This window comes from Malus sylvestris, chromosome 7 (genome assembly GCF_916048215.2).
Source record: "Malus sylvestris chromosome 7, drMalSylv7.2, whole genome shotgun sequence".
NCBI classification, from domain to species: domain Eukaryota; kingdom Viridiplantae; phylum Streptophyta; class Magnoliopsida; order Rosales; family Rosaceae; genus Malus; species Malus sylvestris.
The window spans coordinates 35,182,072-35,198,872 of record NC_062266.1 but is presented as its reverse complement, the minus strand read 5'-3'; the positions used below and the strand labels follow the sequence as shown (position 1 = coordinate 35,198,872).

The following is a 16,801-nucleotide window of genomic DNA, read 5'->3' as shown; positions in this document are numbered from 1 at the left end:
TTTCTGCTTGGTTGCTTTACTAACTGTAGGAATTGACCTTCTCAGTATCGGTATAAATGACCTTTCCCTCATGTTCGGCTCTAGCAATAACTCCATAATCTAAAGCTACTTGTCGTTCCAATTCAATTCCAACAATGCACTTTTCAGACCGAGAAAGCAGAACAATAATAAGATCAAGGTTTTAGCAAATGACAATGACGCAGAGAAGAGTAACATTGATCCGCAAGAGATCATTCCAAATAAATAAATATGTCCGCCCGTAGATGGTGCATAATCATTGAGCAAGATACAGGTATTATAAGGTTGTTATTTATGGTGCTGCATTTACTGCCCTCGCACTACGCTTTATTGGATCCTGATATAACATCCAACAACGATTTGAAGTTCCGAGTGGAGCTCCCTTGTGGTCCAACCGCCTCTACTGCGAGTTGTTTGACCTTCTTTATATTGTCTCTGAATTTCCTCCCACTTTCTGCCAACAAAACCACTTCCAAACTTTTTACCAGCCCCTCCGTGGTAAAAACTCCTCCCTCCACATTTACCCCTATCTCCAACTCGTCCTCCACCATCCTTGCATTAAGCCTGTGGTCTCCAAAAAATGGCCTACAAATCATGGGCACCCCTCCGGCTATAGTCTCCAGCAGCGAGTTCCAGCCGCAATGTGACACGAAAGCTCCGACCGAAGCGTGGGCCAGGACATGCGGCTGAGGAGCCCACGGCACCACCATCCCGTTCACCTTTGACAATATTTTTGTCAAGAACTCGTTCAGCAACGGTGTCTTGAAGTTGTCCTTGAGCGACCACAAGAAGGGAGCCCCTGTGGCTTCCAGGGCCTCCGCTATTGCTAGCAGCTCCTTCTCCGGCGGGGTCGCCACCGACCCGAAACTGACGTACACGACGGAGGATGGAGCGTCTTGCTTGTCAAGCCACGACAAGATCAAAGCGTCTGATGGCGGCAGCGGTGGCAGCCGGGATGCTACGTTGGAAGGTCCTACGTTGAGGAGTTTGTTGAATTTGAACTTTAGGTCGTTTGTTACGGGGAGGTCGAGTTCTTCGAAGCAGTTCATAAAAACTGCGGTGGCGCGGGGGAGGAGCCGACCCATTTGAAGTAGCATGCGGGAAAATACCGAGTCCAAGTTTCCGAAAATGACTCCTTCTTGTAAGTCTTTGATCCGCACCTTGGACAGTCCTTGGATGTTCACATTTTTGTCGACGATGAGCTCGTTTTCACGGCCTGTAATACCTGCATGACCAAACTTTAATGCTTAGAACATAAAATTAAATTTCTTACTTTTTCTAATAGAAGTACAGAAAATTTCATTTTAATCCTTAAAACAGATGAGTTTTAGATTATAACCTTGTAAGATTAAAAATCTAATTTTAGTCCCTACTACATTTAATCATCTCATTTATTAATTATATTTTTAAAGTTTCACCTTTAAAGACAGGATAAGTATAAACGTACGCACCTTGAGTTCCGATAGTGTCCCGGATGAGATCGGTATGCACGTGAACAGAGAGGGAGTTAAGCCCGGAGAGCCAGAAAGGGACCCAAAGCGCTCCCAAATCGTCAGCCAAGTGGACTCCAAACCAAAGGAAGGCGTCGGTGATCAAGCAGCTGATATGCTTCCCGGTGTCCGCCACGGAGGCGTCTAAGCTCCTCCGTAAGTTTTCCGGTGCCGCTTTCATGAAGAGCTCTATGTCCTCCTGGGGCTTACCAACAAAAACATACCCCTCGGGCACCCCGTCAGCCACATCGTACACCCTTATGTTAGGCGGCATGTTATTATTGCTGTTGTTGGAAAAGAGAGAGCTGTTGGATTTCGAAGTGCTGAAGAACGAGAAGAGAGTGTTTGGAAGGGCGGCAGCTAGGCGGCGAACGATGTCAAGCATGGGACTTGCATGGGTGGCAAAAGGGAAGGCTGCGGCTGCCACGTGACGGTCGTAGGCGTCGGCGAGATGGGGCTGACCATTAGTTGTTTGTGGCTCGATTTTGGTGGGCGGCGGCGGTGCCATTACAACTCACAATGCATGCGTTTGGATGGGACTGGACTTTATATAGTCGTTAACAAGAAATGCATGCGCTACTCGCCACCTCCAATACTTGAACAGCAGTTAGCAAGCAGGCTTACTAGGAGGACTGCTTGCCTTGCCTACCATTCATTCATCGCTGGTTTCCCCTTACTCTTCTTCTTCTTCGTAAGGTATTGGTTATGTCCACGATAGGCCGTGACTGACCGGTCGCTATAGGTATTAACCCAATGCAGTTTATAACCCCCAGAGGGCCCACCGGATTATTACTTGACTGGGGTGGCAATACGTGCCACCACATGACCCGATCACGGGCTGCGGCACTCCCAATTTATTAGGTGGGGAGGGAAGACCACCAAGACTTTTTGATTTGCAATGAATTTGAGTGTTGCCCACGCAATGTTGCGCGTCATCAACACTGACAATTTTTTCAATAAGACATGACATTTTAATTACATAAATTAATAGAAATTAACATAAAACAAAAATTGTAAAAAGGAAATTGATCATAGTGAGTCTTCACAAAAAACCTACTTGGCAAGGTGGAAAATTGGCGAAAGTAGAAACCATCAACAAAGAAATACATAAACAAATTAGTAACCTAATTTATATGACATCATAATGAATTATGTTAATTTGTTTATATAAGTCATGACATTTCTGCTTAGATTTCTTGTTTTATGCAATAGACAATAGGTTTTATGGCAGAAAATTGAAGTTTTTGAGGAGAAATATTATGTTTATTTTGAAATGTGTAATGACATATAAGAGTATAACAGAAAGATAGAACAAAACAGGTTCATTCTTGAGAATAAATTAACCGTCCAAGATGGAAAGGTGTTGGTCTGTTGGAGAACAACAGAAAATGAAGCAAAAAAACCTGTTGGAAAAAGCCAAAGTGATTCAAATTTGCCATTACAGAGAATCGAACCTAGAAGTGGGAGGGAAGAGCAGTCGAATTTAAGTGTTGCGGTTGTCGCCATTGTCTTGAATTGAACCGTATGGTCCTATCTCATGAATATATGATAAAGGTATGGAATGTGACAAAAGGAAAAAAAAATATTCTAATTTTACTGGTTTAATTTAAAAAATTATATTAACCTCCTAGTGTGAAGAATGTCGAGTCTCTACATTTGCAGCATTTCATTTATTTTATTTTTACAGATTTATGAGTGTTTAGTTGAAATTAATCTAGTGGTAGGTGTCGAAATTTAAAATTTGACATGTCACGTAACACGTTAGATTAATAGAATTGTCCAGATCCGCAGGCAATTGCGAAATGCGCTGATAAGTAGGAGTGAGTCATTGTATTTTGGTCTTGCGCCTTGCAGTGGGACGATTCTGGTCATTGGCGGTAAAGAAATTGGACTGCATGTCATGAAGCCCACTTAGTCTTCAGTCTGTAAGCCCAATTTCAGAGCATGGAATATGGGCCGCCTAAGGATGAGAAATGGAAAGAATATTCTAATTTACCATCATTTTATTTCCATTTTTGTTTCAACATAAAATTAATAATTAATAATTAAATAAGAGAATTATTATTAGCATTCTAAAAATCTCATTTTACACTTCAAATTTTCTATACTAGGAAAGAAAAATACACTTGTGAGAAGTGTAGAATGAGATTTTTTAAATAAATGTAAAATGTTGGATGCAATCTTTTTTTCTTGGGAACTTTAACGAAAAGCTACATTTTTACGCTAAAAAGTCAACCCTAATACTATTTACTTTACCATTTATTTTGTTAAAACTCAAACTTTTCAAACATTTCCAATTAGTTTTCTTTGGTTCTTTGCATCCATCCGCATCCAGGATGAGAAAGCAAAAAATAAAGACAAGGCTACCTTGTTTTGTTTTCTGTTTTATTTTTCTTCTATTTCAGCAATTTTCTTCCCCAGGCAGCAGACTCACGCGGCTGCTGTTTCTCTCTATCTCGATCGAACCCTTCCCTACTGATTTCTCTCTCTCTCTATAGTCGACGACGACCTCCCGGTCAACTTCATACAAACACCCACACAGACGAAGAGAGAGATAGAGAGAGAAAGACGAAGAGAGAGATCTAGCTTTCCCTTTTCTCTTTCTCCCAGTATTGTTTCGTCGCCATGGGTCAAGCTTTTCGGAAGCTCTTCGACACCTTCTTCGGCAACACTGAGATGCGAGTACTCTCTCTCTCTCTCTCTCTTTTCATTTTCTATGTTCTTTTGTATTTCGGGAGAATTTTGCAGCTTTTTTGTTCTATTTTCCTACTCTTTTTTTGGGTACTTTGATTATTATATCTGTGCAGGGATATCTAGGGTTCATACCGTAATGGTTTTTGTGCGTGTGTGTGTGTTGTTTTTACCTATACTGGTTCAATTCTTCGATCGGTGGGTTGATGCCGTCATTAATTAGTTAAACTTAATCATTTAGGAAATTATTTGGCTTTATATTTCTCTAAATAATCCTTGCTTAGATAATATTCGCCCAATTAATTGTACATGTTTGTATTCCTATAAAGTGTATGCATAACGGCTTTTGTAAGCGTGCATTCGTTGTATGCTAAATGATCGACTTCCGGTTAGATTTCCATTGCCTCCATCTAATTCAAGAGCATGATATGTTTAGTTGGCGATTGACATTACACTGACCCGCTTTTCATATTTCCGCGGTGGCATAGGTTGTAATGCTTGGCCTCGACGCAGCTGGTAAAACAACCATCCTTTACAAGCTGCACATTGGTGAAGTTTTGTCAACTGTCCCTACAATAGGTGGGTGTCTCTGATCACTAGAATCAGGCATCTTGATACATGGGGGTTTTGATGTTGGGGAGTTCTTGTCTATGTGATGTATGTCAACGATTGTGATACAGGTTGTTTAGATGTTCCGTTAAGGCATTTCTTTCTTTGTATTAACAGGTTTCAATGTGGAGAAAATTCAGTATAAGAATGTGATGTTCACTGTTTGGGATGTCGGTGGACAAGAGAAACTAAGGCCACTCTGGAGGCATTACTTTAATAACACGGACGGGCTGGTAATTGAAACTTTCTCTGGTCTTTTTCTTCTGGATATTGATGGTTCTTGAATATTGCTAGTCAGCTGTCCCTTTCTTTTCAAGTTACTAGTACTTGTCTCACTTCCCAGCTCACCTTTCTCAGCTTTGTAATAGGTCAATAAATAGAAGCTTCTAGTTACCCTTAACATGTTTTATTTTCCATCTGCAGATTTACGTTGTTGATTCCTTGGACAGAGAGAGAATTGGAAGAGCGAAGGAGGAATTTCAGGTTGTATGCTCAGCAATGCATACAGTTTAAATACAAGTGCGTAGTTGTTTCTCACTTATCTATCTTTATTATTTTCAGGCCATCATCAGTGATCCTTTTATGCTCAGCAGTGTCATCTTGGTGTTTGCTAATAAACAGGATATGGTATGTCGTAGTATTAGTTTCTGATCTGTGTATTGCATGATAATGTAAAGTTCATGATTTCAACCAACATAAGAATGTGCAAGTTGATTGCCCACATAATCTCTAGGGGTGTGTGAGTTACTGATCCCCAAGTTAGAGGATGGCACAGGGTATTATTGTCTTTTTTCAGAATTCTATTTCAACAGTTATTTGCTGCATGGGATGTTACTCTCAAGTAATTAGGTCTCAAATCAGAGTGTTAAAATTACAATTTACTAAATGGTCATAGTTAGATGTCAGATGTTGCAGTACTGGGCTGCTGATTGCTGTCTATTTTCAGTATTCACATCCGTTCTAAGTACTGTCGAGTCCTTTTCATTGCTTTTTAGGGATGGCCAAACTTTTGGTTACAAGGGGAACTGAACCCAAGACCTACCCCTTGATTCCATGTCACTCGTTCAATTTGAGCCAAGGCTCATAGGCAATAACACTTCACTTTTGTAATTCATCCTACATACCAACAATAACGAAAGTAATTTACTGACTGATCCCCTGTCGGTGCACATGTATTATTTCTTGTGGGCAAGTTTTATTCATGCCATTCAGCCAGCATACACATGATTTTGAAACGCTGGTTCCTTGTTAACTTTTTGCGATTTATTTATTTGTCGTTTCCTATCCAGAAAGGAGCTATGTCGCCAATGGAAGTGTGTGAAGGACTAGGCCTATTTGATCTCAAGAACAGAAAATGGCACATACAAGGGACTTGTGCCCTTCGAGGCGATGGCCTTTACGAGGGCTTGGATTGGTTAGCTAGCACGCTGAAAGAGATGAGAGCTGCTGGATACTCTTCAGTGGGCACCTCGTCATTCTAATAGTTGAGGTCTATACTTGTACATTTTGATGTTTTACCCGCTTAGTTGGCAAGGCAAGTCCTCAAGTAAATGTTTATTCTTTGTGTTTCTGCAGGTTTATTAGGATTCTTGGGGCTGGTCAATTCAAATTGACGACGAGCTGAAGAGTTGGTCATCTGTGCATCCAAAGTTCCTGGGCTCCTGGACTTGCTTTGACATTCAGACATGTAAACCATTTCCAATGTATATTCAAAATCGCCAGGTTGTGCAATCGATGAGTATTTGCTGATATTATTATGTCTGATTTGGAGTTTGCCCCTTCAAAAGTATCGTTGCCTACTTTTTGACAGATTAATGGGTATAATTGCTCGTGTTTCGTTGTCCGTCTGTCCAAGACGCACACTACACTAGTAAATAAACAGATTAATGCGTATAATTTCTCCTACCTTCTTGTAATGGAGTGAGTACAATATTTATATACTTACTAAAGCTAACATCACCTGTAAATAAACAGCTCAAATCAAATTATTTTTCAACAACTCTTTAAAGGTAATAAAAAGTGAGAAAACTACTGCACTTTGAGAAAGGAAAAATATAAGGAAAATTAATGAAAATGGTTTGAAAATTTTGAGTTTTAATGAAAATGACAAAAAGGTGTTATAAGTGAATAGTATCAGGATTGATTTTTTAGAGTACAAATGTGGTTTTTCGTTAAAGTGAACAGTATCGGGAGTTTTTTTATTAAAGTTTCTAAAAATATATGCAGCAAGTATGTAATTCCACGTGTCAATGTCCGAAAGAATCGGAAGAGAGATCATTTTAGCGGCTATGGAATCATGTAATGCAATGGTCACTTGTCTCCTTCAACAGAATTTTTCTTTCTTAAATATTTTCCATAATGATTAAGGGTAATAGTAAAAGGTAATTGAAAGCGGTTTATTGAGCTACAAATATATTTTTAATAGAATATTTAAATCAAAAATTAAATAATAAATAGACAAATATTATAGTGCGGTCTAAAATATTGTCGAAACGGGACTCTATCTACAAGAATATTAACTGTAAGTCTTACATGGTTTTTCAAAACCTCATTGTGAGGTGAAGGTGAAAGTAAATAGATTTTGTACAATCAAATCCAACTATAAACCGTGATGAGAAAAATACAACTTTTTTATTTTGGCGAAAATTTTACATGAGCAATAGGGAAAACTTTACAAGCCACTGGAAGCGGTTTTCGGTTTATTGAAGAATAAATATATATGTAGTATAATATTTAAGCCGAACGCTTAAGTGAAAAATATAGTAGTGAGGCCAAAAACATTGTTAAAAAGGGGTTACACCTGAAAAAATATCAACGGAAAGTCCTACTTTAATTTTCAAAACTTCATGGTGAGGCGAAGGTGAAAATAAATAATTTGAACAATGATTTATTTACGAATTTGCAAAACCTACTAAAAATCGTGAGTGTTAACACACGTTTTTTGTGAAAAATACAATTTTTTTTATTTTCGCGAAATAATTTCCCCAACCATTAAGGAAAATTTTATAAAGCATTTGGAAGTGGTTTTATGACTTAGTGAGCAACAAATGTATATTTAAGCTTAAAGCTAAAAAATATAGTAGTGACGCCCAAAACAATGTAAAAATGGGGTTACACCTACAAGAATATCAATGGAAACTCTTACTTTAATACTCAAAACTTCACAGTGAGGCGAACGTGAAAATAAAGAATTAGGGAAATATTTTTTAATGAAAAATGCAATTTTTTTATTTTGGTGAAATATTTTCCGTGAGCATTAGGAAAAACTTTACAAGGCATTTGGAAGCGGTTTTACGGTTTATTGAATAATAAATGTATATTTAGTATAATATTTAAGCCGAAAGCTACGAAAATAAGTGAAAAATATAGTAGTGAGGCCCAAAATGGTTAAAATGGGGTTACACCCTAAAAAATATCAACAAAAAGTCGTAATTTAATTTTCAAAACTTCACGGTGAGGTGAAGGTGAATTTAAATAATTTGAATGATGATTTATGTACGAATTTGCAAAACCTACTAAAAACCGTGAGTGTTAACCCACAATTTTTGTGAAAATTGCAAATTTTTTATTTTCGCGAAATATTTTTCGTGAGCATTAGAGAAAACTTTACAAGGCATTTGGAAGCAGTTTTATGGTTTATTGAAGAATAAATGTATTTTTAGTATAATATTCAAGCCGAATGCTACGAAAATAAGTGAAAAATATAGTAGTGAGGTCCAAAACATTGTTAAAATGGGGTTACACCCTAAAAAATATCAACGGAAAGTCTTACTTTAATTTTCAAAACTTCACGGTCAGGCGAAGGTGAAAATAAATAATTTGAACGATGATTTATGTACGAATTTGCAAAACCTACTAAAAACCATGAGTGTTAACCCACGTTTTTTTGTGAAAAATGCAAAATTTTTATTTTCATGAAATAATTTCCGTGAGCATTAGGGAAAACTTTACAAGGCATTTGGAAGCGGTTTTACGGTTTATTGAAGAATAAATGTATATTTGGTATAATATTTAAGCCGAAAGCTATGAAAATGAGTGAAAAATATAGTAGTGAGGCCCAAAACATTGTTAAAATGGGGTTACTTACACCCTCAAAAATATCAACGGAAAATCTTACTTTAATTTTCAAAACTTCACGGTGAGGCAAAAGTGAAAATAAATAATTTTAACGATGAGATATGTACGAATTTGCAAAACCTACTAAAACCCGTGAGTGTTAACCCACGTTTTTTGTGAAAAATGCAAATTTTTTATTTTTGAGAAATAATTTTCCTTACCATAAGGGAAATCATTATTAGGCATTTGGAAGCAGTTGTATGATTTATTGAGTAACAAATGTATATTTAATAGAATATTTAAGCAGAAAACTAAAAAAATATGTGAAAAATATCCTAGTGAGGCCCAAAACATTGTTAAAATGGGGTTACACACTCAAGAATATCAACAAAAACTCTTACTTTAATTTTCAAAACTTCATGGGGAGGTGAATGTGAAAATAAATAATTTGAACGATGAAACCGACTAAAAACCGTAAGTGGTATACCACGTTTTTTGCAAAAAAATGCAATTTTTTATTTTCTTGAAATAATTTCCGTGAGCATTAGGAAAAACTTTACAAGGCATTTAGAAGCGGTTTTATGGTTTATTGAAGAATAAATGTGTATTTAGTATATTATTTGAGCCGAACGCTACGAAAATAAGTGAAAAATATAGTTGTGAGGCCCAAAATATTGTTAAAATGGGGTTACACCCTAAAATATCAACGTAAAGTCTTCCTTTAATTTTCAAAACTTCACAGCGAAGCGAATGTGAATTTAAATAATTTGAATGATGATTTATGTACGAATTTGCAAAACATACTAAAAATTGTGAGTGTTAACCCATGTTTTTGTGAAAATTGCAAATTTTTTAATTTCGCAAAATATTTTTTGTGAGCAGTAGGGAAAACTTTACAAGACATTTGGAAGCCGTTTTACAGTTTATTGAAGAATAATTGTATACTTAGTATAATATTTAAGTCGAAAGCTACGAAAATAAGTGAAAAATATAGTAGTGAGGCCCAAAATATTGTTAAAATGGGGTTACACCCTAAAAAATATCAACGGAAAGTCGTACTTTAATTTTCAAAACTTCACAGTGAGGACAAGGTGAAAATAAATAATTTGAATGATGATTTCTGTAAACCTACTAAAAACCGTAAGTGTTAACCCATGTTTTTTTTGTAAAAACTGCAAATTTTTTATTTTTGCAAAATAATTTTCGTGAGCATTAGGGAAAACTTTACAATGCATTTGGAAGCGGTTTATGGTTTATTGAAGAATAAATGTATATTTGGTATAATATTAAAGCTAAAAGCTACAAAAATAAGTGAAAAATATAGTAGTGAGGCCTAAAATATTGTTAAAATGGGGTTACACCGTCAAAAATATCAACGGAAAGTCTTACTATAATTTTCAAAACTTCACGGTTAGGCGAAGGTGAAAATAAACAATTTGAACGATGATTTATGTACAAATTTGCAAAACCTACTAAAACCCGTGAGTTACCCACGTTTTTTGTGAAAAATGCAAATTTTTTATTTTCGTGAAATAATTTCCCTAACCATTAAGAAAAACTTTATAAGGCATTTGGAAGCGGTTGTATGATTTATTGAGTAACAAATGTATATTTAGTAGAATATTTAAGCCGAAAACTAAAAAAGTAAGTGAAAATATCCTGGTGAGGCCCAAAACATTGTAAAAATGGGGTTACACCATCAAGAATATCAACGGAAACTCTTACTTAAATTTTCAAAACTTCACGGTGAGCCGAAGGTGAAAATAAATAATTTGAACAATAATTTATGTACGAATTTGCAAAACCAACTAAAAACTGTGAATGTTAACCCACATTTTTTGGGATAAATGCAAATTTTTTATTTTTGCGAAATAATTTTCGTGAGCATTAGGGAAAACTTTACAATGCATTTGGAAATGGTTTTACGGTTTATTGAAGAATAAATGTATATTTAGTATAATATTAAAGATAAAAGCTACGAAAATAAGTGAAAAATATAGTAGTGAGACCCAAAATATTGTTAAAATAGGGTTACACCGTCAAAAATATCAACAGAAAGTCTTATTATAATTTTCAAAACTTCACGGTCAGGCGAAGGTGAAAATAAACAATTTGAACGAATGATTTATGTACGAATTTGCAAAACCTACTAAAACCCGTGAGTGTTAATCCACGTTTTCTGTGAAAAATTCAAATTTTTTATTTTCGTGAAATAATTTCCCTAACCATTAAGAAAAAATTTATAAGGCATTTGGAAGTGGTTGTATGATTTATTGAGTAACAAATGTATATTTAGTAGAATATTTAAGCCAAAAACTAAAAAAGTAAGTGAAAATATCATGGTGAGGCCCAAAACATTGTAAAAATGGGGTTACACCGTCAAGAATATCAACGGAAACTCTTACTTAAATTTTCAAAACTTCACGGTGAGCCGAAGGTGAAAATAAATAATTTGAACGATAATTTATGTATGAATTTGCAAAACCATCTAAAAACCGTGAATGTTAGTTTAACCCACATTTTTGGGGAAAAATGCAAATTTTTTATTTTTGAGAAATAATTTTCGTGAGCATTAGGGAAAACTTTACAATGCATTTGGAAGTGGTTTTACGGTTTATTGAAGAATAAATGTATATTTAGTATAATATTAAAGCTAAAAGCTATGAAAATAAGTGAAAAATATAGTAGTGAGGCCCAAATATTGTTAAAATAGGGTTACACCGTCAAAAATATCAACTAAAAGTCTTACTATAATTTTCAAAGCTTCATGGTCAGGCGAAGGTGAAAATAAACAATTTGAATGATGATTTTTGTACGAATTTGCAAAACCTACTAAAACTCGTGAGTGTTAACCCATGTTTTCTGTGAAAAATGCAAATATTTTATTTTCGTGAAATAATTTCCCTAACCATTAAGAAAAACTTTGTAAGGCATTTGGAAGCAGTTGTATGATTTATTGAGTAACAAATGTATATTTAGTAGAATATTTAAGCCGAAAACTAAAAAAGTAAGTGAAAATATCCTTGTGAGGCCCAAAACATTGTAAAAATGGGGTTACACTGTCAACAATATCAATGGAAACTCTTACTTAAATTTTCAAAACTTCACGGTGAGGCGAAGGTGAAAATAAATAATTTGAACGATAATTTATGTACGAATTTGCAAAACCAACTAAAAACCGTGAATGTTAACCCACATTTTTTGGGAAAAATGCAATTTTTTTATTTTTACGAAATGATTTTCGTGAGCATTAGGGAAAACTTTACAATGCATTTGGAAATGGTTTTACGGTTTATTGAAGAATAAATGTATATTTAGTATAATATTAAAGCTAAAAGCTACGAAAATAAGTGAAAAATATAGTAGTGAGGCATAAAATATTGTTAAAATGGGGTTACACTGTAAAAAATATCAACGGAAAGTCTTACTATAATTTTCAAAACTTCACGGTCAGGTGAAGGTGAAAATAAACAATTTGAACGATGATTTTTGTACGAATTTGCAAAACCTACTAAAACCCGTGAGTCTTAACCCACGTTTTCTGTGAAAAATGCAAATTTTTTATTTTCGTGAAATAATTTCCCTAACCATTAAGAAAAAACTTATAAGGCATTTGGAAGCGGTTGTATGATTTATTGAGTAACAAATGTACATTTAGTAGAATATTTAAGCCGAAAACTAAAAAAGTAAGTGAAAATATCCTGGTGAGGCCCAAAACATTGTTAAAATGGGCTTACACCGTCAAGAATATCAACGGAAACTCTTACTTAAATTTTCAAAACTTCACGGTGAGGCGAAGGTGAAAATAAATAATATAAACGATAATTTATGTACAAATTTGCAAAACCAACTAAAAACCGTTAATGTTAACCCACATTTTTTGTAAAAGCTGCATATTTTTTATTTTTACGAAATAATTTTCGTGAGCATTAGGGAAAACTTTACAATGCATTTGGAAGCGGTTTTATGGTTTATTGAAGAATAAATGTATATTTAGTATAATATTAAAGATAAAAGCTACGAAAATAAGTGAAAAATATAGTAGTGAGGCCCAGATATTGTTAAAATGGGGTTACACCATCAAAAATATCAACGGAAAGTCTTACTATAATTTTCAAAACTTCACGGTCAGGCGAAGGTGAAAATAAACAGTTTGAACGATGATTTATGTACGAATTTGCAAAACCTACTAAAACCCGTGAGTCACACCCACGTTTTCTGTGAAAAATGCAAATTTTTTATTTTCGTGAAATAATTTCCCTAACCATTAAGAAAAACTTTATAAGGCATTTGGAAGCGATTGTATGATTTATTGAGTAACAAATGTATATTTAGTAGAATATTTAAGCCGAAAACTAAAAAAGTAAGTGAAAATATCCTGGTGAGGCCCAAAACATTGTAAAAATGGGGTTACACTGTCACAGCCCGTCCCGAAATATTTATTTTCGACGGCGTGAGATTACTTATTTACCCTTGGACGTTTTGTGTGGTCATGTGGGTGAAGTTTTATTTGGACCAATTCAAAGATTTTCCTCAGTTTTTGGAACACTTAGGACTTAGTTTTGTTGGTTGTGACCAACTAGGACCACCCACAAGCACCCATACTTTTCTCTCTCTCCCGTTGACTCTCTCTCTCCCCCTTCCCTCTCGGATTTCCTTCCATTTCCATACAAACCGTATGGTCAACCTCAAACTCCTTCAACCAGTCGCGGATCGACGTTTAAAAAGTGATGTTCTTGTTCCCTACAAGCTCCTGAGTCCATTCGTACCATTTTTAGAACTTGAAACCCTCGAAAACCCGAGAAACCATAACCTCCAATTTGAGGTACTGTTCATGCACACGTAAATGTGTAGTTTTCTGAGAGTTTTGAAGTTATAGGGAGCTTTAGATCGTCTTCACGAGGCTCGGAGAAGAAAAATGAAGTGATTTGGACGTCGGGAAGCTCGGGAATAAGGAGTTGCAGGTTTAGCCGGAATATCGAAGGATTTTTCAGCGAGTTCCGTCGATTTTAGGACTTTTGAAAGATAAGGTTTTGTTCTACTTGTCCTAAGCTTCAATTTGGTTCAAGTTTCGTGGAATTTGGATGAGAATTTGACGAGATATGAAGGTTTTCGTGATTTTCCAGTTTCCAATGAACGGCGACGGCGACCGGCGAGGTTAATGGGAGAAGAAGATAGAATATTCCGTCAGAGTTGACGGAATATTTTGATGCCGTCAGGTAGAATTAACGGTTTCTGTTGCTTTTTAACGGAATATTCCTAACGGGGTTAGGGGATTCCGTTAGGGTCCCTGCGCGTGTTACCGTGCCCTTGCCGGCGCGTGGGACATCAGAAAATTTTTCTAAAAATATAAGGATGTTCGTGAGGTTGTGTAGATCACGTTGGTATATTCAAACATCCCATTTGAGCAATGTATGAGAAGTTATTAGCTAGTATTGGTTATGTGCTTTAAATTAACGTTTTTATAGTTGTTTCGCATATAGGGGAGACTTATCCCGAGGGCGAGCGTAGTCAAGGGCGACTCGGGGGCTACGACCCTTCGATATACCAGTGAGTGGGCTTTTGGTTTTCAGTAAATACTTATATACTTGATATTTTCCCAGAAAATGCGTTTAAATAGAAGTATGCCTTGAAATGCCATGCATATAAATTTATGTTCAGTATATGATGCATTATATATAATTGTGGTGCTGTAGACGCTCAGGTAAGCCCAGTTGAGTTTATGAATTGTGAATGTGAATAACGGTTGTGATTAATTGAGAAGCATAGAGCTCATACACCTGCACCCCGATGTTAGTGATTAGCTAGAGATATGGCATAGGCCTGTATATAATGTCACCTCCTGCACCCTATGCTCACATTGGATCCAATTTAGATGTATAATCTTGTCGTACAAACCATTATAGGTGGTTTCGACTCGTAGGGGTGACTAGCGATTTATCGCACATATACCATGAGAGCGTTGTATTGAGCATAATTATATTACACTCAGTCTTGTCGTACAGACTCTTTCAGTGGTTCCGGCTCGTGTGCAGTGTAGTGTCATATAGGTCACCTGTAGTGACTCCGGCTAGATTGACTAATGAGCTATGAATTCAACCGTACAGACTTCTGTAGGGGTTCCGGTTAATGTGTTATTTTCACCTGAGTTACTTATCTTGTTTATATCTTGGCATGGCATACTTATGATTATGAATATGTGTAGCATGATTTGAATTGATATATATATATATATATATATATATGTGTTTATATTCTATTTCTGGGAAAAAGTATACATGTTTTACGGCGAGGGGTTAGAGCATTTGATAAATGAAATGATTTTGAAAAGCTTTGTTTTTGTCCACTCATGTTTTCTTTTTTGCGCTTCTCCAGGTTTTAGGTAGACTTGCTATTGGTGGCGTTCGAGGATCTCGGCGGTTCTGACAGAATAAAATATTCGTAGGATATCTTCTGGTACTGTATAACTAGTATTTGTCCTATTGGACTGTACATAGACTTTCTATGCTCTGATTAGGAGTATTTACTCTTGTATCTCACTCATAGCACTTTCTGCTTATTAGTGCACATTAGTAGCTTTCGTTTTTTTTTTATTTATTCGTATATTTCTTATCCTTATTGCTTCTGCACTGTACACATGGTTACGTCACTCTCAAGTGACGGCCAGCATGCCTCGATCTCGATCGGGGTGTGTCATACACCGTCAAGAATATCAACGGAAACTCTTACTTAAATTTTCAAAACTTCACGGTGAGGCGAAGGTGAAAATAAATAATTTGAACGATAATTTATGTACAAATTTGCAAAACCAACTAAAAACCGTGAATGTTAACCCACATTTTTTGGGGAAAATGCAAATTTTTTATTTTTGCGAAATAATTTTCGTGAGCATTAGGGAAAACTTTACAATGCATTTGGAAGTGGTTTTATGGTTTATTCAATAATAAATGTAGATTTAGTATAATATTAAAGCTAAAAGCTACGAAAATAAGTGAAAAATATAGAAGTGAGGCCCAAAATATTGTTAAAATAGGGTTACACCGTCAAAAATATCAACGAAAAGTCTTACTATAATTTTCAAAACTTCACAGTCAGGCGAAGGTGAAAATAAAATATTTGAACGATGATTTATGTACGAATTTGCAAAACCTACTAAAACCCGTGAGTGTTGTTAACCCACGTTTTTTGTGAAAAATGCAAATTTTTTATTTTCGTGAAATAATTTCCCTAACCATTAAGGAAAACTTTATAAGGCATTTGGAAGCGGTTGTATGATTTACTAAGTAACAAATGTATATTTCGTATAATATTTAAGCCGAAAACTAAAAAAATGAAAAATATATTGGTGAGGCCCAAAACATTGTTAAAATGGGGTTACACCCTCAGAAATATCAACGGAAAGTCTTACTTTAATATTTAAAACTTCACTGTGAGGCGGAGATAAATTTAAATAATTTGAACGATGATTTATGTATGAATTTGCAAAACCTACTAAAAAGTCCACGTTTTTTTTGAGAAAAATGCAAATTTTTTTTTTTCGCGAAATAATTTTCATGAGCATTAGGAAAAACTTTACAAGGCATTTGGATGTGGTTTTACGGTTTATTGAAGAATAAATGTATATTTAGTATAATATTTAAGCCTAAAGCAACGCAAATAAGTGAAAAATATAGTAGTGAGGCCCAAAACATTGTTAAAATGGGGTTACACCCTCAAAAATATCAACTGAAAGTTTTACTTTAATTTTCAAAACTTCACGATGAGGCGAATGTCACATCCCGGCCTGGGCCCCCACCACATCCCGGGCTCGACTCCACCGTAGCACGATATTGTCCGCTTTGGGCCCCGACCACTCCCACATGGTTTTGTTTCTGGGAACTCACAAGAGAACTTCCCAATGGATCACCCATCATGGGAATGCTCTCAAGCGCACTCGC

General features: G+C 35.7%; 2 protein-coding genes and 1 long non-coding RNA gene across 5 annotated transcripts; 2 read left to right on the top strand and 1 right to left on the bottom strand.

Moving 5' to 3' along the window:
• Nucleotides 1-140: 140 nt before the first annotated feature.
• LOC126628724 (anthocyanidin 3-O-glucosyltransferase 2-like) lies at nt 141-2,198 on the bottom strand. Its single transcript, XM_050298507.1, has 2 exons — nt 1,470-2,198; nt 141-1,243 (listed from the first exon to the last, which is right to left on the bottom strand). The coding sequence occupies exons 1-2, from the start codon at nt 2,014-2,016 to the stop codon at nt 339-341; spliced, it is 1,452 nt and encodes a 483-aa protein (XP_050154464.1). The 5' UTR covers nt 2,017-2,198; the 3' UTR covers nt 141-338.
• A 1,652-nt stretch (nt 2,199-3,850) lies between these two features.
• LOC126630427 (uncharacterized) lies at nt 3,851-6,617 on the top strand. Of its 3 annotated transcripts, none has more exons than XM_050300560.1 (7): nt 3,851-4,186; nt 4,688-4,778; nt 4,926-5,041; nt 5,232-5,291; nt 5,370-5,435; nt 6,098-6,297; nt 6,384-6,617. In XM_050300560.1, the coding sequence occupies exons 2-6, from the start codon at nt 4,694-4,696 to the stop codon at nt 6,287-6,289; spliced, it is 519 nt and encodes a 172-aa protein (XP_050156517.1). In that variant the 5' UTR covers nt 3,851-4,186; nt 4,688-4,693; the 3' UTR covers nt 6,290-6,297; nt 6,384-6,617. The 3 variants fall into 3 exon arrangements, with proteins under 3 accessions (XP_050156517.1, XP_050156516.1, XP_050156515.1); XM_050300559.1 differs by having other exon boundaries at nt 3,851-4,190; nt 6,098-6,291; XM_050300558.1 differs by having other exon boundaries at nt 3,853-4,190.
• A 6,849-nt stretch (nt 6,618-13,466) lies between these two features.
• Nucleotides 13,467-15,432, top strand: LOC126630354 (uncharacterized). The gene is made up of 3 exons (XR_007625962.1): nt 13,467-14,083; nt 14,333-14,414; nt 15,240-15,432. It is a non-coding gene; the product is annotated as an uncharacterized LOC126630354 (long non-coding RNA).
• Nucleotides 15,433-16,801: the final 1,369 nt, after the last annotated feature.